This window comes from Camelus dromedarius, chromosome 21 (genome assembly GCF_036321535.1).
Source record: "Camelus dromedarius isolate mCamDro1 chromosome 21, mCamDro1.pat, whole genome shotgun sequence".
NCBI classification, from domain to species: domain Eukaryota; kingdom Metazoa; phylum Chordata; class Mammalia; order Artiodactyla; family Camelidae; genus Camelus; species Camelus dromedarius.
In genome coordinates, this window is record NC_087456.1 from 37,324,702 (window position 1) to 37,349,565 (window position 24,864).

The following is a 24,864-nucleotide window of genomic DNA, read 5'->3' on the forward strand; positions in this document are numbered from 1 at the left end:
GTGCCAGATCCACTGGAAGTGACCAGGACCCCAGGACAGAGGTCACGAGGCTGAGCTTTGACCGGTGCTGCTGCAGCCCAGCAGCTGTGCCCACAGGAAGGCTCCGCCATCCTGTCCCCCCCCACGACCCTGCAGGCCAGTCCCAGACCCGTGCAGACCCGAGGGCAAGTGGGCGTCTGGGCTCCGGGGAGCTCCTGGGCAGGACAGGAGGAGAGGTGGGGCCTCCTCTCCACTCTCCCTCCAGGACCCAGCCCTCCCTCCTCCACCACGGCCCCAGAGTCCCTGCGATGGGGGCTCCACACTTCTTGGGGTCACACGCAGTTACTAAGCAAGCCCCAGGAGCAGCTGCACGGTAACAGCATGAAGTTGTGGGAGGATGTCAGACCACAGACCTATGTCTAGATTCCGAATCCACCAGCAGCCTGCAGGGTGACCCTGGGAAAGTGTGTTTCTCTGTAAAATGAAGGTAATGATAGTCCCTGCTTCAGGGGGTTTCATGAAACGATGCATGTGAGCTGTCTGGGAGGGTCCCTGGCAACGGCAGGTGCGCAGTGGCTGTGAGACCCCCGGCCCCTCAGCCTAACAAGCATCAGCGAGCCCTTCCCGACGGCTCCCTGGAGGGAGACGGCTCGTCAGCTCAGGCCGCCTTAACAGGAGGACGTGGACCGGGGGGCTTCAACAGCACAAGTGTATTTCTCACGGTTCTGGATGCTGGGAAGCCCCAGGTCAAGGTGCTGGCCATTTCAGCTCCAAGCAGGGGCTCTTTTCCTGGTCTGCAGACCGCTGTCTTCTCGCCACGTCCTCAAGTGGTGCAGAGAGGAAGCAAGCGGCCTGGTGGCTCCTCTTACAAGGGCACGAATCCCACGTGAGCCTCCGCCCTTGTGACCCAGTTACCGCCCAAACGCCCTGCCACCATGCTGGGGATGAGTTTCAATTTATGAATTTCGGAGAGGTACCAACATGGGGTTACAATTCATCTAGACAGAGAGGGTCTATCCCTGGGGTATAACTGGGCAGAATTTGACCGCACGGCCCCCCGACTCTAATCAGTGGAGAGGAGAGTTAAAGACCAGCCTGGGATGCAGTCAGAGAAGGCTTCCTAGAGGAGGCGGCCATTTCCCCCAATGGGCAGCCTCATCTGTGTCCTGTTGGCCTGGAGGGTCAGGGCAGATGTGTCCAGGCCACGTGAGCCCCGAGGAGCGTGGGCTGCAGCGAGAGTTCCTCAGCACCCCCACCCTCCCCAGACGCTAGGCCAGCCCACGCTCCCTGGCTGCACTCCCCGCCTTCAGTTTGCTGGGCCTCGTTCCCCTGGCAGCTGAGTGGACAGCAAATCTCTCTGAGCCCACGTGGACTCCCAGCCTTGGATCCCAGAAGAAAAGTCCCAACCCTAAGTTAGGGAGCCTCCTGGGACCAGAGCAGCTGAGCCAGGCCCTGGCAAAACCAAAGTGGTGACAAGGCTGGGAGGAAGCGAGTGTGTCAGTCTGGGAGGGCTTCCTGGCTGAGGCCCGGAGGTGCAAGCACACTGGTGCATTCCTACTGGGCCACTGTGCCCGCTGGCTCCTCTCCTCCTCCCGGGGGCCATGGAGGGTGGGGCTCAGGTTCACGGTGGAGAAGTCTGTCTCCCACCCAGCTGGGCTGTCTCCCAGAGGTGTGCAAGCAGGGACGTGGGGAGGACAGGGTCCCAGCTGTGACCCATCCCAAGGTCATTCTGCTAAAGAACCAGCGTGTCCCTCGCAGGGGCAAAGAGAGGGTCTGCTGGCCTCCCTGCGGCCCGGGGCTGCAGAGAGGGGAGAGGAGAGGTTGCTGGGACGCCATCCCAGGGCCTGGCTCCCTTTCCAGCGCCCCAGCTGCGCCGGATCTCCCCACGGGTACTGGGAGGTCACTGCTGTTTACAGCCCCCACACGTCTGCTCTGAGTCACGCATTCATTCACTTCCTCATTCATCAAATACTCTGAGAGCCCACTGCATGCAAAGGGCTGTGATGCGTTCTCAGAAGAGCTCCTTATCTGAAGACCAACCCAAGAGGGAGCCTTGGGGAGCACAGACGAGCGGATGAAGACTGCCGGCCACGGGTGGGAGGAAGTTACTGAAGCGGCTGCAGCAAACTGCGTGGAGTGAGTCAGGGGAGGCATCTGGAGGGGGCCCCGTGCTGTCAGGAAGGGCCAGGGGGCTAGAGGGTTCTGTCCTCCTCCACACTGGCTCCTCAAGTCTTCTGTCTTGCCTGACGGCAGCTCTGACCTGACCATGGTCCAGGCCCCAATCCCCCTTGACCCCTCTCTCCACACACACCCACAGCCGGTCCCTCAGCAAATCCTAATGGCTTCAAAATGTGCCTAGAGGTGACCACTCCTGACCACCACCAAAGCCACCGTCATCTCTCACCCCCATTTTTGCAGCCACTCCTGTCTAGGAGTCCAGCCCCCTGTGGCAGAGTGACCCTTCAGTCCTCTGCTCTGAGCCTGCAGGGGCTCCCAGCTCACTGAGTGAAAGGCCGGGTCGTGACCTCAGAGCATCCACACACTCGCCTCCACCACCTCCTGTGCTGGCCCCGTCCTTTTGCTCCCGAAGTCGTGCCTCCCATCTCCTTGCAGTTCTTCAAACGCGCCAGGCACACTCTGCCTCGGCCTTTGCACAGGCTGCTCCCTCTGCCTGGAAATCTCTTCCCCAGATACCCACAGAGACTGTTCCCTCTCCTCTTCAGATCTCTGCTTAAATGTACCCTCTCAGTAACGCCTTCTTTGGTCACCATGTCAAAAATTCACCCCCTGCCCACGGGTGTTCTGTATTCCCCTTCCTGCCTTGTTTTCACTCCTTAGCGCTTTTCAGTGGCTACTGTTTCTATGTATTGCCTGTCCCTCCCGTTTGAGTGGAAGTTCCCTGAGGACAAGAGTTCTTGTCTGTCCTGCTCCCTGCCGTCCCCGGCACCTGTCACAGCTGGCGTAGAGAAGGCACTGAGCAGGTGTGAGACGTGCGGCTGCGTGTCTGGGTGCGCCGGCTGTGTCAGCAGCCTCCAGCCTGGCCTCGTGCGTGTTCTGAGTACTCGAGAAGTCCCTGCTGAGAGCTGGAAGGACACAGGGGATGAGGTGGCAGAGAAAAGGGCTGGAGGAAGTGGGCATCAGTGGCTGGAGGGCTTTCTACAAAGGCGGAGGCACTGGAATCTGCTGGGGATGTGATGGAAAACCTCATCTTAGCCTGCGCAGGGACACCTTAAAGAAGGTGCTGGTTGCTCAGCTGGGCTGATGACAGCTCCGCCCTGGCCCAGAGTTGGGGGGCTAGTGCCCAGCCCCATCTCTCCAGATCCTGACTGTGGGCACAGAAATCAAGAGGACCTTCCCGTCTTCTCTACTCTGCCCTTTGCTCTTGAGGGAGCCCAGTGTGGACTTGCCTGCCCACTACCCCTGCCTCAGATCCCCCTCCTCCCAAGGTCACCCTTCAAGGTCAACAGGATGGGAGCAGCCTAGCCCTCCTTCCCAACTTCCCCTCTCTCCCTCTCTCCCCACCCCCCGAAATCCTACCTCAAACCAAGGGGTAGACTCCAGACCCCCCACAGGCAACCTGGGTTCTATCTGCTTCTAGTCTCAGGGTGGGGGGACGTAAAATCACAGAGCATGCCTGTCCTTGGCCAGATGCCTGTATCTTCATTCCTCAAATTGCTTTAAGTTATCGGTCAACAGACACGGTCAAATCAGTCACCCCACCCTGTTCCAGAGACTGCCAACGCCTTTGGAGAGAGATGAGTCAGGAGACGAGTGGTTTTAGGGGGCCGGAGACTGGGGGCTTCCATGATTCCAAACCAGCCTCCTTCCCTGTGTCCCCTCTGGAGACCGGGCAGGGTCCAGTCCCCTTCTGCTGGTCACTGCAGCATCAGCTCCCACTCCCCGCCCAGCCGGGCCTCTGCCGCACCACACAGCCTCTCGTGAGCTCTCCTCACTGGACCAGCCCTGCCTGTTTGCCCCACAGTGGGCAGAGGGCAGGGGCTCCAGGCCGGGCTCGGGGATGCTGTGCCAGGGCAGGAGCCTGTCGTTCCAGGAATCACTCGAGGAAGCATTCTGCATATATTGGCTTTATCGACTGATGCTGGAATGGCTGTTGCCACGGCAGCTGAGCGCTCCCATTGCAGTAGAGGATGGTGGGAAACTCAGGGCATGTGAAAGGAATTAAAAAAAAAAAAAAAGAGCCAGATAGAGGGAGAGGCTGCATTAGGGAGCCTCTGTAAGTTCCAGGAGGCCAAGATGACAATTTAAAGGGACTACCACAGCAAGACCCTTCAGAGAGGGACAGTGGGAGGGTGAGCAGTACCTGGAGGACCGGCACTCACGGGGATCAGCCCTGAATCAGCCCAGGAGGCGAGCACGGAGGGTGCTTTCCATCTCGCAGATTGACAGGTGGCATTTTGTGCAGAGGGAGTGGGGGGTGGGGGGCTGGTGCCTCTCTTCTGGAAAACCCTCTCTTCTAGAGGGAGGTAAATCCAGGAGCCGTTTATTGATGGGAGGGAAAGGGCTTGGGGACTGGGGCAATGATATCCCCTGAGAGGAGGCACAGAGGAATAAAGAGCACTGAAGGGAGTGGCAAGGACCAGGCGGAAACCCCGGAGCGAGTGAGGGAGTGAGAACCAGGAAGGACGGATGGTCAGGCCGCGCGGCAGCGGGCCTTCAGTGACAAGGAGGGGCAGTGGACGGAGCAACAGTGGAGCAGCATCAGAGCAACCCCAGGGACTAGTGTGAGAGGGGGACCCCCAGACGCGGGCACCAGGGACGAGCCCTGGACGTTGTCCCCAGCAGCACACGCTGGCTGGGGCGGGCCACAGCGCACATCATGCTTCTCAGTCGGATGGCAGCCAGTTAATTCCTCCTTCTCCGCTGAGGAGGAGACTGAACTGATGTACCGGAGGAGAAACACAAACAACAAGCAAGGACTGCCGTAACCGGGTGCATGAGGGGAAAAGTGTCCCCAGATTCTCAAGCTGCTATTTTTAGGAACAGTGAGATTCCCCTGTGGTTGAATTAGCTGTGTCTTGTGCAAATTTGAGAAGACCTCTGAGTAAGGATGAGAACTTCGGAAGTGGTTGTGACTTCATGAAAAGTGGCTGTGGGTTGGGGGAGGGAGGGCATGGTCACCCAGAGATTTGATGGGACTTGATCCCCTCCCTGAGCCGGGATCTTGTGTTTGGACTGAAGCATGAGCATCTGGTGTGTCCCCAGAGGGAAGATCTGATGACCGGCCTCCTCCTTGGGTGCTCTCTGTGCCCAGACCGTTCTGGCGCACCTCTTAAGTCCCTTTAACAGATCTGATTGCTTCTCATTCCCTATCTGAAGTCACGAGCCCTGAATCCACACAGAATCTCCTAAGTGCTGGACCCAGGTGTGGAGGCCAGTCTGTGCTGTGCCCTCTGCCCCAGGACCTTCTAGTAAACCTGCACCAGCTCCCTCCTCTACTCCTTGGAGGCAGTGCCACTGCTGGGCACTCACCACCTCCTGCTCCCTGCCCTCCTGGTCTGAACCCTTCCTTATTTATACTGTCTCCTACTCCAGGAAGCCTGCCAGGTTTCCACCCATCCTCTCACTGCTAGCACTATCTTACTGCTATGCTTGTAGGTATTCAGTCCCTACTAAGGAAGTTCGGGACCCTGAGTTACAGCATCGCTGAGATGACCAGGGACCCTGGTCCCTGGGGCTTAGTCTCCCCTTGTCATTCCTGTAATGAGTCTACGCACCTCCGTCTGTCTACCTGGTGAATGTGTTGATGGTCATGACGTCGTTGTTTTCCAGGAACGGGATTATTCTCCGAGGCCTTGAACTATTATCTTGAATGTCCTACCAGACATTGAGTTCCCTGAGGGCAGCATCTCCATCTTTCTCTGTTTCTCCAAGGCCCCACCAAGGATCCACATCTCTTCCCAAACACCCCTCTGCTTGAGAAGTCTGTGTTCTCTGTACTGTGGTTAGCACCTCCTCTCTGCCACGGCCCCTGTCCTTGCAACTTTATGGTGTCTCAGTCCAGCCCTGGGGTGATGGGAAGCAGAGTCCTGGGGACACTACCAGGACCCAGGAGTCACACAGGAGCAGGCCTGGAGAACAGGCCTCCACATCCACGTTACCAGCACAGCTGAGCATCTGCTCCACACGAGGTGCTGAGAGCCACAGCTCTGCCTCCGAGAGCGTGGATGCTGGTGGGAGAGACAGACACGCACACAAATGCCTCTCTCGCCGGGCGGGCTGCGGTGATGGACACGAGGAGAGGGGATGGGCCGGCAGACTCAGGTTCTAGGGGGAGGGGGTCGGGAGGGAGGCTGGGGACAGGGCGGGCAGATGAGCCAAGGGCTAGTGCATTCTGGCCAAGCGTTCTCGGGGCTGCGCCCTCTCCAGTGTGTGGCTCCACTGGGGCCTGTGTTCAGAGACATCCCCCCTTTTTCCTGTCCTTCGCCTGAGCAAAGAGGAACGTTTGCTCAGGCAATGTGGCCCTGACCTGGGAGGCCCTGGAGGATGGGCAGTGTCGCCCTCTCCTGAGGGACAGCTCTGCTGCCTACTCCATCAGCCTCTAGCCTCCTCCCCCTTCCACCCCATCTCGCCTCCCTGGGCCTAGTCTTTTTAAATTGCTCCAAAGCCCCACTTGAGCTCTGGCAGGCGAGGGGCCAGTGCTCAGCCTCCTCCTAGTTCTCTGGGTTTGACAAAGCACTTGGCAGTTCCAAAGTCCTACCCCTGAAGCTGGTGTTATAACGACCATGGGAGAAGACAGAGAGCCAAGGGGTGCAATGGCTTTGACAAGGTCATGCAGTCAGTTAGACTGGGAGCCCAATCTCAGATCCTAGAGCCAGTCCCTTCCTCCAATGCCCTGAGGCCTCTGCCCGGTTGGCCCCAGGCCCAGTCTCTCCGCCACCTCGCCCACCCTCTACCCCCTTCCTCTGGCGGCATCCCCACCTCAGGGGGGCAGCCTTGAGTCTGAGAGACTGAGGAAGGTGGGGCTGGGAGTTTCCTGGAGGTGGGGGTGGGGAACCAATGACCTGGATATTACTGCTCCACCCCTCCCCGCATCTCTCCACAGGCCCCACGAGCCCACTCTCTCCCTCCCGCGCCCTGAGCCGCCCAGTCTCAGTGCCTTTTACCTGCACCCCAACATCGCCTCGACTGATCCTTTCCACCGCCCCCCGCTCCGGGCGCGGCAGGGGGCCACCCGTGCCCACAGAACCTGCCCGTCCCTGAGTGGAAAGCGAGGAGAAAACCGGGTCGAATCCTTCATCTCCCCCTACTCCCTACTCACCCGCCCCTGGATCTCGGCTGCAGATACCACCCCCTCCCAAGCCAGAAATAGACACTCTCTCCGCCACCTCCCTGCGCTCGCGCACACTCCTCCCCTCCTCCAGCGGCTCCTCCGCCTTCCCCTCCCCTCCTTCCTGCGCTCCAGCCGCAGCCCGCAGCCTCCGCTGTCGCTGGCGGGCGGCGCACGGCCCGCGGGACCCACGGGCGGGCGGGGAGCCGGGACCCGGCGCCGGGCACCCTTGAGCGCCGGCGAGCCGCGGGGCTTCGGTTCTTTGATTGATTTTTAAATTTTCATTTGTATTTTCCCCGCCCCGCCCCTTTTCCTCCGGCCCCGCCCTATCGCTCCACGGCTTCCGCGCTCTTTCCTTTTCCCCGGCTTCCTTCCTTGCGTTTCTTTCCCCCTGCGCCCTCGGCTCGCCCCCTCCCCGCTGCCTCCCCCTTCCTCTCCCCTTCCTCCTCGGTTTCTTCCGTCCTTTCTCTCCCCCTCCCCTCCCCCGCTCCTCCTCCCTGCGCCCCCCTCCCCGTGCCTGCAGACGCGCGGATCGTCCATGCGCTCCTCGCGGGCAGAATGCTGGGCGGCAGCGTGAAGAGCGTGCAGCCCGAAGTGGAGCTGAGCTGCGGCGACGAGGGCGCGGACGAGCCGCGGGGCGCCGCGAGGAAGGCGGCGGCGGACGGCAGAGGCATGCTGCCCAAGCGCGCCAAGGCGCCCGGCGGCGGCGGCGGCATGGCCAAGGCCAGCGCGGCGGAGCTGAAGGTCTTCAAGTCCGGCAGCGTGGACAGTCGAGTCCCCGGCGCGCCGCCCGCCTCCAACCTGCGCAAGCAGAAGTCGCTCACCAACCTCTCGTTCCTCACGGACTCCGAGAAGAAGATGCAGCTCTACGAGCCCGAGTGGAGCGACGACATGGCCAAGGCGCCCAAGGGCCTGGGCAAGGCGGGGTCCAAAGGCCGCGAGGCCCCGCTGATGTCCAAGACGCTGTCCAAGTCCGAGCACTCGCTCTTCCAGGCCAAGGGCGGCCCGGCGGGCGGCGCCAAGACCCCCATGGCCCCGCTCGCGCCCAGCCTGGGGAAGCCGAGCCGGATCCCGCGCGGCCCCTACGCCGAGGTCAAGCCTCTCAGCAAGGCTCCGGAGGCGGCCGTGAGCGACGACGGCAAGTCGGACGACGAGCTGCTCTCCAGCAAGGCCAAGGCGCAAAAGGGCTCCGGGCCCGTGCCCCCCGCCAAGGGCCAGGAGGAGCGCGCCTTCCTCAAGGTGGACCCCGAGCTCGTGGTGACCGTGCTGGGAGACCTGGAGCAGCTGCTCTTCAGCCAGGTGCTGGGTGAGTCCTGCCTCCTCTCCCCACCCCTGCCTTTTCCCGTGCCCGCTGCCCGCTGCGAGGGAGGGTGTGGGGAGAGCGGGGCTCACCCTGCCCTCCTCCCCCGGCGGGGCTCTGCGGACCCCGGGTCAGGCTACGCCGCGACGCTGCGCCCAGATGTACACGGCTGGCCCACCTCCAGGTGCATGTGGCCCAGGTGCGCCGTGATAGACACTCCCCAGGCGGGAGCCGGAGCTCTGCTCTGGCTTCCCTCAGGTGAGGCTGGACAGTGGGGTGGGGAGCATCGCTTCTCCAGGTAGAACCCATCTGCTTTCTCCAGTCTTAAAGCCTAGAATCTTAATATGGCAAAATCTGGGGGTCTGGTGGAGACCTCAGCTGTGTTGTGGTCTGTGCTGGGCCGGAGAGCATGCAGCACGGCCAGGGGAGCGCCCAGCGGGAGCCGATCTAGAGGGCAGATGCGGGGAAAGCAGCTGTGAGGGTTGTCTGGCCCCGAGCGGAGCTGAGGCTGCACTTCCTCTGTGGATCCCCGGTGGGAGCAGAGTCGGATTTCCCGGGTGTGGGGGTTCTGGCAAGGAGACACGTCAGGGGCCCGGGGGCAGGCGGACAGCCAGCTGCGCGCATCTGGATGCTTGTCTTGCACCTCGGCCCGGGCTCTGGCCCAACTCCCCCGCCCCCGCCCCTGCCCCCGCCGGGTTTTTAGAGCGTGTGGGAAGGTCTGGGCGTTCGCGCCGAGACTCCTGGTTGACTGGAAAGCCTTTGCCCTTTGGCTAATGGAAGCCGAGCGGGCGGGAAGGAACAAAGCTCGCCCGGGCGGAGGAAGCGCAGAGAGCTGGCCCATTGTTCTCTAAGCCTGAGGAGTCTATGCAAAACACCCGGAGCGGGCCCCGGAACTGCGCTTGCTTTCCCCGGGGAACCCATGCCCTGAGAAGGATAGAGCCGGGGTGTGCAGGACGCAAGGCCGCCGGGCCTCGGGAGCCGGCACGGGTCGGGCCGGGGCCACGAGAGGACGGCGGCGAGGCCTGGAGCCGGGCAGTCGCCGTGGCTCCGCGGACTTGTTGCGGTGGTTGGGATGTGGGTCTCCCGCGCCCAGGGACCGGAGCTTCCCGGGTACCAGGCTGGCCGCCCGCCCCGCGGGGGGCTGGGAAGGGGCGTGTCCGTGCGCGTGTGAAGGGCGGGGCCGACGCGGGCTGCGGTCCGAGTGATGGGCAGGAGGAGGTGGGGCGCGTGGGAATGGGGGGTGGGATAGTCGGCTGGCGGCCTGGAGAATGCAGGGCTGGGAAGACTGGCCGAACTACTGCAACCTTCCTGGGCCCCCGGGCCCCGTGTGGGCCAGGACGAGGCACCTCTGACCAGGGGCAGGGTTTGGAACTCTGGATTCCGAGCCTCGCGGAGGAGGCCGCATAATGGGCTTTGCAGGGAACGCCAGGGGACTGGACAAGGGCAAAGAGGGAGGCGCGGCTTTTCCCTGGAGAGCAGCCTGAAGGCCTGGCCTCCGCAGGGACGAGTGGGGGTGGGGTGCGGAAGCTGGGGGGAGGCCTTCCCCACCCCCGTGCCTAGTGCTGCCCTCAAGGAACGTACTGTCTAACTGGAGGAGACAGACAATGTAGGAGAAAAGAAAAAAACGATTGCAGGCACCAGGGAGGGCTGTGGAGGAAATGAGAGGGGGCTGCGTGCAGGAGAGGGACCAGGAAGTAGACGCCTCTCTAGGGAGGTGGTCACTGAGTTGTGACCAAGGCCAGAGAAGGCGACACTGGGCAGACAGGGAGGGCACTCCCTGAGGGCTGAGAGGAGGGTGGGGATGACGTGGAGGCGAGTAAAGGTGTGGACTCTCCTTGGAGAGGAGCAGGCAGGAGTGTCAGGGACACAGGAGAGCAGAGGACACAGTTCCCCTTTCAAGGTCAGGGCTTCCCCAGACCTGCAAGGCCCAGCACTGCCCCAGGACCTGCAGGCCTGGTTGAAGCCCTCTTAGTTGCTTCTCAAGAGGCAGTGACCATGGAAACCCTGACCTATAGCCCCCCCCCAGCTGACCAGGCAGGGGGAGACCCTGAGCTGTGGCCCCTCCCCCTACCCTCCAGGTGCATCCTCGGAGGTGAGGGGGAACACGCCCCACTTCCCAGGCCGTGGGGGAAACGCAGGGCTGAAGTATCGACGACCTAGGGGTCACCTGTGAGTTACTACTGAGAAGGCAGATTCTGCATGTCTGTCCTGAGTCGTGAGTTGCAGCTCCAGGTCAGAGGCCTGACTGAGGGAGGGGAGTCAGCAGGGGAAGAGGGCCCTGAGCAAGGCTGGTATGTGCTGGGCTTGGGCCAACAGACCCGCCCTGATGACCGCACAGAGAGGGAGGGAGTCTGGCAAACATACTGGACTGACCCCAGTGGGTGCTGGCAGTGCGGCTGTCCCCAGGAGGGCAGTGCTGGGCATTGCATGGTGGTGGGGAAGGGGGCAGAAGGGGCCAGGTGACCACCAGGCAAAGCCCCTCTCCTGCATGGGGCGGGGACAGGGTGGGGGGACAGGAGAACTCATGAAGGTGTCCAGGTTGTCAGGATCTCGCTAGAGAGCAGGATGGCTCCTGGAGGAAGGAGTGGACACCTCGGTGTCTCCGGATGGTGGCGAAAGACACAGGTTCTGCACCGTAAGGCTCAGGGTCAGGACACACTCTCACTCCCCATGGCCATCTCTGACCCAAGAAGCTGCCCAGCCCAGTCTCTGGTGGGGAGAGGGAGTGAGGCAGCCCCAAATAATAGTCTTTTATAAAAGGGAATGAAGCTGATCACTGCTTCCCAGAAATCAGCTGGGGCCCAGATGGTCCAGGCAGGCGCCCTGCCCTTCCCCCACTTTGGAAGCTGCCAAATGACTCAGGTCCCACTGGGGAACCCTAGACACTTGGAAGACTGAGGGGTGAGTGCCCAGGGGAAAGGGGCCTGTCTCAGGAATCAGGTGCCCTTAGACCCTGGTGGACAGTCTACATCAGGCGGTTTGGCTCCCAGAGGAAAGGTCTCCAGCCCCTGGCCTGGGTCTGGGGCAGGCAGAGGGCCACAGTCCTGAGTTCCCTGTGCAGAAGTCCTGAGCTCCGTGGCCTCTTCTGGGACTCAGGTTCCCCACTTGTGAATGTCTCCCCCTTACCTGTCGGGATTGGGGAGGGGTGCAGATGGAGGGGGTCAGACCTTGGAGGTGCCCTGGACTACTTACACAGAGCTGGTATTGATCTGGAGCAGTTGCATACACTGTCTTGCCCACCCACCTCCTCCGCTGGTCAGCCCTGGGCCCAAGGGCTTCAGAGCAAAGTCAGCATGTGTCCCTCTTCAGCCCTCCTGGCCCGAGGTGAAGTCCGGGCCTCAGGAGTCCAGGCGACTGGAGTTCCTGGTCCCACTCCCTCAGGCGTCGGGACCCACAGAAGGGTTGCCACGACAATGGTCAGGCCCTTGGAGGCTGAACAGAGCAGGGGAAGGAAGTCAGGAAATGATCTCTTTCTAAGCCAGTTGCTTGATGTGGGGTTTTGGTTTTGTTTTATTTTGAGGAGGGGGTTTGCTCCAGAGATTGTATTCTGGGATGCTTGAATAGGGGAGAGAAGAAATGGCTTCCCAAACCATTTTTTCCCCTTTTCCTTCAGTGCATTGGGGGTTCGGGTGGGTGGAGGATTCTTGGGAGTCTCAGAGCAAACAGGCCATGTGTGCAGGCTCACCCAGCACTCTCGGCCCGCGGTGACTTCCCAGGGGTCCCCCAGGGCCCAGCAGGAGAGTGGGGACACTCACTTCCGGCCTCCCCAGGCTTGTGGAGTCACAGGTGAAGGAAGAGAGCCACCCACCCTTGTCACCTGCCCCCAGCCTTGCCCTTCTCCGGGCCGACCCTCCACACACATACCCCCAGCTCACAGCCTCTCACCACGAGGGCTGGAGGTGCAGGCTGCCCCGTGGGGCTCAGGGAGAGCCGGTCCTGCACGGCCAGCCTGAGCGGAGCCCCCAGGCCCATCCCTGCAGCTCCCCAATGTCTCCTTGAACAGCCAGGGGAGAGACACCCTTCTCCACGCAGAACACCCGCCTCCCTCGCCCTTCCCTGGGATTTCGCAGAACCACAGAATGGAAATTGTCTGGTGGAGCCACCCACCTAAAGCCGGAATTACTCCCTCTGTGGCGTCACAGGCAGGTGGGTGTTCTGTTTACACACTTCTAGTGACAGAGGGCTCACTACCTTATTTCCCTGGAAAGCAGTCATTATGGGAAAGCCCCTTGAGCCAAGTTTCTGCTTTCTCAGCATTTCCACCCGTTAGTGGAGACCTGCTCTCTGGATCCTCACGGATAAAAGTGGCCTGCCTCTCAGATGCCTTTCCTTGTATCTGAGGTCGGACGCCGTCCACATCCCATCGCATCTTTTTATTTTTCTCCCGTTTGTCTTTTCTTTTGGAATCAGCCTTGGTAGGGGGCGGAGCTGAGCTGTTCCCCTGACTCCTGGGCCCCTCATAATGTCTGCACCTCAGCACCTGGCCCGCCTGGGCTGTCCTCCTCAGGGTCCCCTGGGCCTGGAGGCCCTGTGATGGCCAGCCAGCCGAGGGGAATTGGACGCCACGTGTTTCTTGTTTGCGCTGGCTGACCTCCTCCAAACCCCGTTTGGATTACCCAGATGCATTTGATGTCCCCAGAGCCCGCAGCCTTCCCTCTCCTGCACAGGAAGGGCGGGGGGCCAGGCTCAGCTCGCTGGCCCTGTGTGGGCCCTGCATGGGCCGTGACGGAAGCCCTGGGAACCCTGGGTCAGCCCTCACGGCAGGCACAGTGTTTCACACCTTCCCCCACTGTGGCTCCTAGGGATGGGGCCCCCTGCAGAGAGAGGAAGCCAGAGCCTCTTGGGTCCAACACACCGGGGTCTCTGCTTCCCTCCTGATCCACAGGCCTCGGGGCACAGACCCGGGAGATGCCCTAGGAGCCATGTTTCTCTCCCAGAATTGTGCCAAGGGTATGTCCGGCGTAGTCACAGCCTGCGTGCCTGGAAGGGTGGTGGGGCCGGGCTCTTCTCTCTGCACAGCACACAGATTGCAAGGATGGACTTCCCGACTGGAGCCGTGGCGGGGGTGGGAGAGCGCGGGCACTGCTGCTGGCAGGTTCTGGGCTCGCTCCCGGGGCACCTGCACTGGCTGGTTCCGGCTCCTGCTGCCAGCACTGCCTGTGTGACACCGGTTCTTGTCCAGCTCAGCCTCAGCTAAGCCCCCGCCGGCGGCCTTGGCCCGGGCCTCGTCAGACCTGTTTTCGACGTCCCGACGACACATTTCAGAGCCTCCGCAGCGGGCGGTTCCTGCCTGGTCTTCTAATTTCTGTGCAGTGCTCACTCTGCACCAGCTTCCTGGGGCGCTTGCTCCCGTGTCAGGGATGGGAAGCCAAGAGCAAGTGTGGACCCAACACTGGTCCTGGGCAGCCAGGTCGTCTTGAAGGGTGTCCAGTTGAGGTGTTGCCGTTGGGGTGATCTGGTCACAAGCGCAGACGTTTCGTTGGAGAGCCAGACTGCCCGCCGTGACCTTGGGCTGGGTAGGAAGGTAGTGGGTGTTGAGAGGACGAGACTTAGACAGGCAGGTGTGCGGGGAGGTACTGGGTGACGGAGCGCATGGCTTCTGCACGTAAACCCCCAGGATGAGGCGGGGCTGGAAGGCAGGGGTGCTCGGAGGACGCACCGTGGGCAGGGCACAGAAGTGCTTGCACGCTCGTTGGCCTCCGACAGCCGCACGCATACTGAAGGTGCATCTCTGTGTGTGCAGTGCTGGGCGGGCAAGAAAGAGCCGGAAGGCTGACCAGGGTGGAACAGCTTCCCCCAGACAGACACCCCCCCCCCCCCCCCCCCCCCGCCACAGGCAGAGACCGCAGGGGTTGGGCTGCCCTGGCTCCTCCCCCAGAAAAACACCGTGAGGCTGTTGCTCCCAGGGCGCAGGCTCCCTCTGCCTTTGGTGACCCGGTGGACAGGCCTTCCCTTCGGGGGGAGCTGGCAGCCACCCAGGAGGCCTGGGACCCAACTCTCCACCAGGAGAGAAAAAGTAGGCCTGGAGTCAGCGGTGGCCTAGCAGCAGCCAGCACCCGCCGGCCCCTGGCTGTGTGATGTGTGTATTTCTTGTTCTTACTTTTTGTTCTTGGTTGGGGGAGGTATTAGGTTTTTAAAATTTGTAATGGAGGTACCGGGGATGGAGCCCAGGACCTCACGCATGCTACTGCTGAGCTGTACCCTCCTCCCCGAGAGCCATGTTCCGGCCCCCAGCGTCTGGTAAGTCACTCAGTGCCCACAGTGACCCTGAGGTTCCGGTGCTCAAAGCTGAGCAGATGGGGGCACTGAATGACGGGTCACCCGCTGGACCAGAGGGCAGGTGAGCAGCAGAGCCAGGACTTGACCTTCACCCCGCGGGGTACCGCTTCCAGAAGCCTCAAGCCACCCCCGCCAAATGTTGAGTTTGGTCCGTTTAATTCAGGGTTGCTGACAAGCGGTGGCTGTTGGGCAGAGCACTGTGCTCCTGAGGTTCAGGCTTTGGGCCCCACTGGCCGGCCGCTGACCTGCTGCGTGAGGGGACAAGAGGGGTCCATGCTCCTTCCAGTGTGGGGTGGAGGCCATGAGGAGGCTGAGAAGGGCTGGGGAGGAGAGTGAGGGGGCTGGAGCTGTCGGCCTGTGGGGTGAGGAGGGGAGGGGCGCAGACAGGGGTTGGGATCCTGGCAGCAGAAATGGGAGGGACTGGAAACGGAGAGGAGGAGGTAAATGAGGGCTTAATCAGGGTCACCGTCTGGCTGGGGGAGACCGGGAGGGAGGTGGACAGGCAGGCTGGGGAGCCCCTGACATGACTGTGACAGGCCCCAGGGCGTGCAGGAGGCTCTGGACAGACATTCAAACAGGGCAGACATCAAGGCTCGCCCCAGAAGTCCCCCGCAGAATCCCATGCTGGCGCGGGGCCTCCCAAGTCCCACATCTGTGTGCTGAGTGGAGATGGCCCTCACAGCAGAGGGCCCTGCAGAGGGGCTGAGGGGCTGTCCCTTACGATTGGCAGCAGCTCTGATTAGGCCCGAGGGTGCAGTACCCCTCTGTCCCCAGCCCTGGGGAGCGCCTGGCCGGAGGCAGACCCCCAGCCCACAGCAAAGCTGAACCGGACTGCCCGCGGCAGCACCAGCGCGCAGGCCGACCTGAAGACAGCCTGTGGAGCGTCTCCACAGCACACAGCTCACTTGGCATCAGAAAGACACAGGTCTGTGGGTGGGCGCCGCCTGTCAGCTCCAGCTTGCTTAGTCCACCCGGGAAGCCTTCCGAAGGGGTGGGGAGCCGTTTAAAGGGGTCGGAAGCACTTGGCTCAGGGAAAAAGGCCTCCCAGGCGCCCAGCTTTGCTTGGATGGAGTGGAAGGACTGGGTTGGAACTCACTGGCTGGGAGCCCTGGGAGCAGATGGTCCTCGGGAGGGCGGAGCAAGCAGGCGGCCCCAGGTGGCGAGGATGCCCCAGTGGGGGGTTAGGGACCTTGTCCCAGGCGCGTGCCTTCCCCTTCCTCTGTTCTTTGGGATGCCACCGGGCTGTTCCAGTTGCCTGGCCCTGGGCGTTCTTGGGCTCCCACTGTCCCAGGAGCTGGGGTGTTCGGCTCTGTCCTGGAGTCTGGGTGACCCCAGGAGGCGTCATCCAAGGGCTCAGGGGTGCCAAAGGTATGTCACCGTGTCTGTTTCCGCTGATGGTGACATGGTGTCTGTGGGTTGCTGGGGCCACCCCTGCCTGGCCTCCCCGTCATCCTGCCCTAGGCGGGAGGGCGTGACAGCAGCAGAGAAGGCCACCCGGGGTCGGGAGGCACCCGCTACCACATGGGGTGGCACCCACTGCCACGTGGGGCGGCGGGGACCATGAGGGTCAGGGCTCAGCCTGGGGCTGCTCTACCCACCCAGTGGGGTTGGCTTGCAGCTCAGCAAGCGGCGTGGAGGGGCTCCTCCTGCTCCTGCACATCAAGGGGCCTCCTGGGCGCCAGGCAGAGCCTCCCTGCTGGACACTGTGGCTTGGGGGCCATTGAGGGCCTGGCTTCAGGGTTCAGGCTCCCAGGAAGAAGCACCAGTGCCTGAGATGCTGACCGGCCCTGTGCTCTGCGGGCGGGTGGGCAGCCTCCCTCCCGAGGCCCCACGGAGGAGCACTGGGACCCTCCCAGGTGCGGGTCGCTGGGAGTGTGCACGGCAGCGACGGACACGCCCCTGTTGGCCGGCAAGCTGAGCGCTTTGTAGGAGCCACTTCAGCCCCACAGTGAGATGCTGTTCACGGGTCCCACGCACAAGACTTCACAATGCTCAGAGTTTCACAGGCTGTGGGCTGGGAGGAGGCGGGGCTCCCCGCCACGCCGGGTGGGAACCCTGTGGGTGCGGAGTGTGGGGGTTCCCGGGGGGGACTGCGTGGCCAGGGTGGAGGAGGGTCTGTCATTTGCCTGCGGGCATGAGAGCAGTTCATCTTTTTTAATGGCCAGTCTGGCCCTCTGAGGGCATTGCGGGTGACTGGGAGCCCTGCTCAGACACGGACTTGGAGGCAGGAAGCTCGGTGGAGCCCGAGAATCACACGGCAGTCACATGGGGGTCACATAAAGCTGAGATTCAGAGGAGCCGCTGGACTCTTCCGCCTCATATACAAGTGGCCACGTCGGCCCCCACCCCGCCCCTAGAGAACCTCGAACCTTTACGCCCGTGGTCCCAAGAACTGGGCTGTGAGAACCAGTTCTTTCCAGCCCTCGGCAGACAGGCGGTCACAGCACCACGCGGTGGGCTGCGTGGTGACACAGCCACGTCCAGAGCTGCAGGATGGCTCTTGGGGAGAGGGCTGCCCCCTACCAACAGGAAGGCCAGTGGCCACAATGTGGATGCCTAGAGCAGTCAGGAGTCGGGGGACCAGATGTCCACCTGGGGTGAGCTGCTCCCTGGATCTGTCACTCGTAATGTGGATCTTGAATATAAGCCCCTTAATGTCTCAGCCTCCTTGGTGGTAAAGGAGGGATCAGGCCTGCCAGCTCGCAGCTCAGGATGGGGTGGTGTGGCTGTCGGCTGAGCCGCTGCAGCGGAGGGCCAGCCTGGGGCTGGGGCCGCAGATCCAGCCCCATCTGCGTCTCAGGCCTGACTTCCCCTTTCCTCCCCTCCTGCCCGTCCTTGGCCAGTGATTTCTAGAGGAGACTGCAGCAAGTGCTGTGTCCGCGGGAGGCAGGGTGAGGCGGAGTTCGCTCCATGGATGACCCGGGGACTGTTGGTAGCATCTGTCACGTGCTACGTGTTGTGTCTGGCTGAGCGCTGGTCCGGTTAGTTCATCTGACTGTCGAGAACAGCCTAGCGAGTTAGGTGCGGTTTTAGCCCCATTTTACTGATTCCTGGGCCCCGCAGACCCCCTGGGGACTGGTGGTCCCAGCGGCGTCTCCCGCAGGCTGGTGCCGGTTATGGACCTGCTGTGGTTTGGCCCGGTGTTTTAGCTCGGACTCTCGGTTGTGCCTGTGGAAGCCCCTGGGGCCAGCTCAGGGGAAGGGGGCGTCTGTTATAGGACACGGGGCATCTTGCAGGACTTGGGGGAGGGGTGGGGTCCAGCCAGGTTTCCGGGTCTGTCGAGCACCTTTCCTGCTCAGGGGCCCTGCCCCCCGCCCTGGTGGCTCCTCGCTTTCTGTGCCACAGACTCACACTTCTGCCCCAGGCCCTCGTGGCCGGTGTGGTGCCCACAGCTCCGGCCGCCTCCGTCCCAGAGATCAGCCGGTCTCCCCTGGGGCCGGGGGCCTGACAGCCGTCACAAGGAGGGAGGGAAAGCGCATTCTCCAGAAGTCAACTTTGTCAAGTGTTTCTGAGGTCATGCATCAGCTGAGCAGCTGTTTAGACTGTGATAAAAAGAAACGAGCAGAAACAGTGTGAAAAAAGCGTCTGAACTGTGGGGGAGGTGGAGAGAGCCGGCAGAAGGAGTCCTTGCTTCTGCAGGGGCACTCGGCCTGCCCTCCAGCTTTGTCTCGGCCTTACCTGTCCCCTCTCCACCACAGGTCCCCTAACGCAGTCCTGCCCTGTCCCCAGCCCCTCCACTGGCCAGCAACCCTTTGGTTGTCCTGGGGTGTCCCCAGGGCTGAGGCTTGGCATCCGCCCCGTGGCCTGCTCTCACACAGCCGGGAGGACATCTGGAGGGGACGAGGCCATGTCGTCCTGGCTCCTCCCCTCATCTCGGGGGAGAACAGGTGGCTGGGGAGTTGCTGACCGGTTATTTCCCGCAAGCATGAGGCTGGGGCTTGGGGGTGGGGGTGGGGGTGGGGGGCGCCCACTGGCCTTGTCTTAGGGGTGGGAGGCCCGATGGGAAGGGATTTGCCACAGAGGATCCAGCCCTGCCTCTGAGCCTGAGGCGCCCAGCCTGGCCTGGGCTGAGCAGGGGCTGGGTTCCTGCCATTTCCCCACGTTCCGCATCCAGGTTGGGTTTCCTGCTGAAACCGTGTCTCTGAATCAGTCATAAAGTTCCTAGCTTCTCAGCCCAAGCTGTCTGTAGCAGCTCTGCGGGTTCTAAGTCCTCACCTCTCACCCTGGGGGTCCTAGGAGGGAGGACACAGAACACACAGGGCATTGGGGGCGGGGGGGGCTAACCTGGGCTCACATCCTGCCTCTGTGTCAAGTAGCTGGGAGGCCCTGCGCCGTTTGTCCTCAGAGCCATGTATTTTCCAGGCCCTTGCTCCTGAGCCTTAGCGTGCCTTCCACCTGCCCCCTTTGCCCCTGCCCACAGCCAGAACGCCCCTCTCCCCTCTGGGTCTCCTTGGGCCTGTCTCTGTTCTGCTGTCTCCCCGCCAGGTGACTTGTCCATCCATCCTTCCTGCGTGTGTCGATCATGTTCTCAAGAAGCATCTCCCCCGGGTGCTGGTCCCCCTCCAGACCCCGCCCCAACTGCAGATGCAAAAATTAGACATGTTATTTTGCATGCTGTCTACCTAAATTTGCATTTGATTGAAAGACACCAGCGTCCTCCCGCCCACATTTCTTCCTTCCCAACGTTCCCCTGTCCGCCCCACTCCTCCCCACCCTCCCCCTCTGCAGGCTCAGGGCGGCCTCCAGGCGTCTTGTCTTCTGGTTGGCCGGTTGGTCAGGGGCTGCCTGGGTGCTGACTGGTGCAGCCGCAGCTCTGCAGTGCGGTCTCTGCTTCTTGCCTCTTTTCTGGGGCCAGCCTGGGCTCGTTGCGTGTCCAACACTGTCAGTTCCCCACCAGAAACCAGAGACCTGTGCCGGGCCTCCAGGAGGCGGGGGTGAGGCCCACTTCCATCTCCCTTCCCAGAAACATCCAGGTGCACCTGACCCTTGACAGGCCTCCTCTCCTCCAGCCCGTCTCTGGAGGGGCAGGCGAGACTCACAAGTGGGCAGGGGAGGGGTCAGCATCGCCCCTTCCTTCCCAGGTGCAGCCCTCTGGGGTGGTGCTCAGAACTCCTGGCTGCTTTTGTGCAGTGCGCTGGTGGAGTCTTTATTCAGAGGCCAGAATTGGCTCCGCCTCCTGCCAGCTCCCAGCCTGACAGCAGACCCTCTGAAGTTCTACCATCCGCATTGCAAACACACTCATCTCTCAATCACCTGTGCCAGTGTAAACGTTTCAAAAAGCCGTTCTGCTGCCTCGGACTGCCCTCCCGGAGGTTTTGGGGAGAGCGTTTTCCTCGTCTGGTTACTGATCGCTGTGACTGCGGCTGATACCTACTTTGGCACCCTGATCTCATGTGTAAAACAGGGAGTGGTCAGATGAAGGCCGCCCATCCCCTGGGGATGGGGATCTGAGGCTGGAGGGAACAGCTGGCTGGAGCTGAGGGCGTGGGCGCCAGACCCCTCTGTCTTCTCAGATGGACCCCCTTTCTGACCTGTCCACTCCCAGCCCCCAGCGTCCTCGGTCAGTCCTTGGACAAGCCTGGGGATCCCCGCACCCTCTCCCTGCACCCTCTTCCTTATCCAGCCTCCCTCTTGCTTCTTGTCTGTTCAGGGAACGCAAACCGACACTCGCAGCACCTGAACCAGAGAGAACGGGACGGGGAGTCTGTCCGACACCCACTCCTATTTTGCCTCCCTCCTTACTCCCCAAATCCTATGTTGTCTCAGGCAGCTCTGGGTAGGAAACGCACGTCTGGAAGGAAAAACAGATGGGCGGGGGCTGGAGTGCGAGGGTGGCAGAGCGGCTGTCCTTTCTGCTGGGCGAGGCGGGGAGAGCGGTACCAGCAAGCGGGGCTGAGGTTGGACTTGAAGAGCTCGCCTTGGTGACTAACGAGACCCAGGCGTGATGGGTGGATGAAGGAGTGACGCCCCTGGCCAGGCCCATCCCTCGGGCTCCCGACAGCCTCAGCTCTTGTCTGCCCGCGAAGAGAGAGCGAGTGGGGCAGGGGTGCTGGCTGTGCCACCTCCTCCTGGTCGGGCTGCCCTTCTCTGGCTGCCAGCTCCCTCCGGCTGAGTCTGGTGTATTGCTTGTCGGGATTTCTCTGAGCGGAATCTAAAAACAGGAGCGGAGAACCGAAATGAGGGCACCCAGCTCCCTCTCCGTGGACCAGGCACCCGGGTGAGGGTGAAAGGCACCTCTGAGGTGTCCCCTTCCCTAACTCCGGGAAGCCACAGCATCTCAGCCAGCGCTCCAGGGGGCCTTAGAGATGGAGACCCTTTGTTGTGAGGGGGAGGAAGCTGAGGCCCTGAGAGAAGTAGGAGCTTGCCAAAGGTCACCTGGAGCCCCCGGCTCCTGGTCCAGCACTCTCCCCTTCCTTAAGGTTTAAAGTCAGGACATCTGGCAGGTCCCTGAAACGAAAGAGTGGGATGCCCTGTTCTGCCCCTCGAGGCTCTTCGCAGAGTCGGGGAGGGCAGCCCTTGGGACACAGAGCCCTCGGGGACCAGTCCTGTCTAACAGATGATGAACTGAAGGGCCCCAGTTCACACCAGGGCACCAGCCAGATAGCGGCCAGTGAGGACCCAGGTCCACGGCTCCCGACTCCACTCCTGCTCCTGCCCTTGCTGAGTTTAGCAGGTCGGCCCGGGATGGAGGAGGAATGACCGGAGGGGCCGTGGCGTCTCAAGGAAGGGCTGCTGCTGGCCCAACCATGTCTGCTGAGGCCATGGGGTCAAGGAGCCAGCACACCCCTCCCCTGTGGCTTTCAGCCTCACGTAGAAGCTTTCGTAAGTGGTCCTGGTTCCCCCTGCCTGCGGCGGCTCGGCTGGTCCCTCAGTGAAGCCTGGGCCCGGTTGGAGCTGGCCCTCTGCGGCTGCAGGGGGAGGCTGGCCGAGGGAACCTCTCCAGCAAGTGTCCCCTGTGGAGGGAATGAGGACAGAGGCCTGGCTGGCGTTTGAGGGCCACTCCGACTGGCCAGAAGCCCCTCAAGTCCATGGCCTGCTGGTCCCGGCAGGAGGCACGCGCAGCCCAGGGGCCCACACCGTCCCTCTGAGTGTTCCCTGGATCTAGAAGACCACCTCAGTGTCCCTCCTCTGGGCAAGAGGCTGGTGACAGCAGGGGGGTAAGGTCACCACTGCAGAGAGAAGCAGACGGGGTGGGACTTCAGCCCCAGAGTGGGAGGCTCTCACCCTCCTGCCCCCACCCCCCAGCACCCCTGCCCTGCTGCCTTCAGCTGGCTCTCTGCTCTGGTGGACAGGAGCGGTCCTTCCTCTGCCTTGGTGGAGTGATGGATTAGGAAGAAATGTGCTGTCTGCTCAGGGGCACTTGTGCAGCCTCGGCGTGGAGCACGGTGTGCCCTGGGCAGTGGCTGTCCATCTGCTGCCAGGCCCCACCTTCCTTCGGGGGTCTCTCTGCCTTGTCCCAGCCCCTCCCCGCAGCCTCAGCACTTCACCTTCTGGGGCTGAAGTTCCTGTGCCAGGAGGTGAAGAGGGGGCTGCCTCGGTGGCCCCTGGTCCCCAGGCTCAGCCGCCTGCCTCTGTCTGCTCCTCCCCTACTACGCCCTGCCCCCATCACACTCCTCATTCAGTCCCAGTTGGAGCCGTCTGGGTGACCCACAGCAGCCTGGGCTGGGAGCAGGCAGTGCAGGTGGTGGGAGTTGTAGGGCAGTGAACGGAACCCTGCAGGCCCCAGGGAGGGACTCTGAGGAAGGGACTGAGGATTCTCATTTTATCTAGATACAAAAGTTTCTTAGGGGCAGAGAACATACATCTGAAAATGAAATCTAGTTCTTTAGTGATAATGCCTTTTTTAAAAGGTAAGCTCCTCTCAATTGGACTTAGGGCATGTGAGATTCATACAGACTGAGCTCGGGAGAGGGAGGGGGCAGTCAGTGTCCTGAGCAGGCAGATGTGGTCATGACCATGGTGGTGGTGGTGATGGTGATAGTAGAGATGGTGAGGATGAGGTGATGGTGATGATAGAGATGGTGGTGGTGGTAGTGGTGGTGGTAGAGATGGTGGTGGTGGTGATGGTGGTGATGGTAGAGATGGTGGTAGTGTTAGTGGTGGTGGTAAAGATGATGCTGGTGATGGTGATGATAGAGGTGGTGGTGGTGGTAGAGATGGTAGTGATGGTGGTGATGGTGGTGGAGATGGTGGTGGTGGTGGTAGAGATGATGGTGGTGGTGGTGGAGATGGTGGTGGTGGTGGTAGAGATGGTGGTGGTGGTGGTAGAGATGATGGTGGTGATGATGAGGTGATGGTGATGATAGAGATGGTGGTGGTGGTTGTAGTGGTGGTGGTAGAGATGGTGGTGGTGGTGGTGATGGTAGAGATAATGGTGCTGGTGATGGTAGAGATGGTGGTGGTGGTGGTGGAGATGATGGTGGTGGTGTGGTAGAGATGATGGTGGTGGTGGTGGTGTTAGAGATGATGGTGGTGGTGGTGGTGGTGGAGATGGTGGTGGTGGTAGAGATGGTGGTGGTGAAGCTGGTGGTGGTGGTGGTAGAGATGGTGGTGGTGGTGGAGATGGTGGTGGTGGTGGTGGTGGAGATGATGGTGGTGGCACCAGTGGTGATGACTAGAGCAGGCACCCCATCTGCAGTAAACCAGGGCACCTGTGATGCTGGTGGTTTCTGCCCCAAAAGCGCCTGCTTACAGGAGCTGAAGGTGACCACCAAAGAGCCTACTGTCTTCACGTCCTTGGGCACAGTCATTACTGAGCCCAGGACCACGCTGGATGCTGTGGGAAGAGCAGGAGTGAGTGAGTGGTTCTTGCCCTCAGGGGTTCTGCGTCCCTCAGGCTGTGACCAGGCGCTCACTCAGTGCCCCATCTCCCTCTGCGATATTTCCCCCCTGTGCCGCCTTCCTGTGCACTGCACTGAGGAGCCCCAGATATGCCCAGGTGTACCCTCTTCAGGGCCGAGCCCCCCAGCCTGCCTCCTGCACCCCGCCTGCCTCTGTCTCCGTGGGGTCATGGTGTAGGTCAGCCTGGGCTACAAGGGAGGACCGAGGGCTCTGGGGCCGCCTGTTACTCTGTGAACTTGAGCACATCGTGTGAGCCCCTGGGGCCTCAGTTTTCTCATCTCCTCTGGAGAGAAGGCAGTATCTCCCCACCGTCTCCAGCTCAGAGCACTGTGGGGAGACCCGGAGGAGGCACGTGCCCGGAGGGAGCGGACCCGGAGGAGGCTCTGGGTAGGAGTTGGGGTCCCTCGCTGAGCACCCAGCTGTCGGGTCAGCAGGCCTGCCCCCGGAGAGCCCTTGTCCGCAAGTTCCCTGGGAGCCACGCAGCTTCTCACAGCGCGGATGCTGGACTTTACCTCTGGCGGTCACATCAGGCTGTCTCGAGGGGAAACACTAACAGGAGGCTTTTCTGGCCCTTCACGAGGAACAGGCTCCGTTTAGGGCAGACTGCGTGAGGGACGGACACTGCCCAGCGCCTGGACCCTCTACCTCCTGCCCGCTTTCCCTCCCCCGTGCGCTCTCCAGACAGGACCGAGGGCTCAGGCGCGCAGAGGTGGTCACGAACTGACAACACCCTCAAGCAGTGGTTTCAAAGTTGTCTTTTTGTACCTTGACCCCCAATAGGAAATACGTCTTCCAGCAAATCCAGTGTGGACAAGCGGAGTCAAAGGTTTTCCAAAATGATACTGCGTACAGTGTACTTGATTTTCTGTTTGTTGAATATTTGTGTTTTTAAATTGCTGGTTGCAGCCCGCCACACCGATTTCAGGACCTGCAGGTGCGTTGCAGCCCGCAGTCTGAAAAGCCCTGTCCGGGCGGGCCGTCTTCCCAAGCGACTAGGTGTCGGACGGTTCCCCCTAACTCTGGGGCGGAGCGTTTCTCTAGTGCCGGGCGCTGCTCCAAACGCTTTGCTGTGATAGTCCCCTCGCACCCACTCTCTGAGGTAGGTCTCAGGATGTCGTCACCGTGTCCTTGTCACAGGCCGGGGAATTTGAGTCACTTGTCCAAGGTGGCGTTGCTA

The 24,864-nt window shown here is 61.7% G+C and overlaps 1 protein-coding gene across 6 annotated transcripts in view; it reads left to right on the forward strand.

The window, feature by feature from the left end:
* NAV1 (neuron navigator 1) overlaps window positions 1-24,864 on the forward strand; it is a 205,829-nt gene that overhangs the window by 68,931 nt on the left and 112,034 nt on the right. For 5 of the 6 annotated variants that reach the window (XM_064477314.1, XM_064477318.1, XM_064477317.1 and 2 more), the window contains exon 4: window positions 7,791-8,573. The exons of the other annotated variant lie outside the window; for it this stretch is intronic. In XM_064477314.1, coding sequence (XP_064333384.1) covers window positions 7,791-8,573 — 783 coding nt within the window. The remainder of the gene's footprint in view (window positions 1-7,790; window positions 8,574-24,864) is intronic. 6 annotated transcript variants of the gene reach the window in all.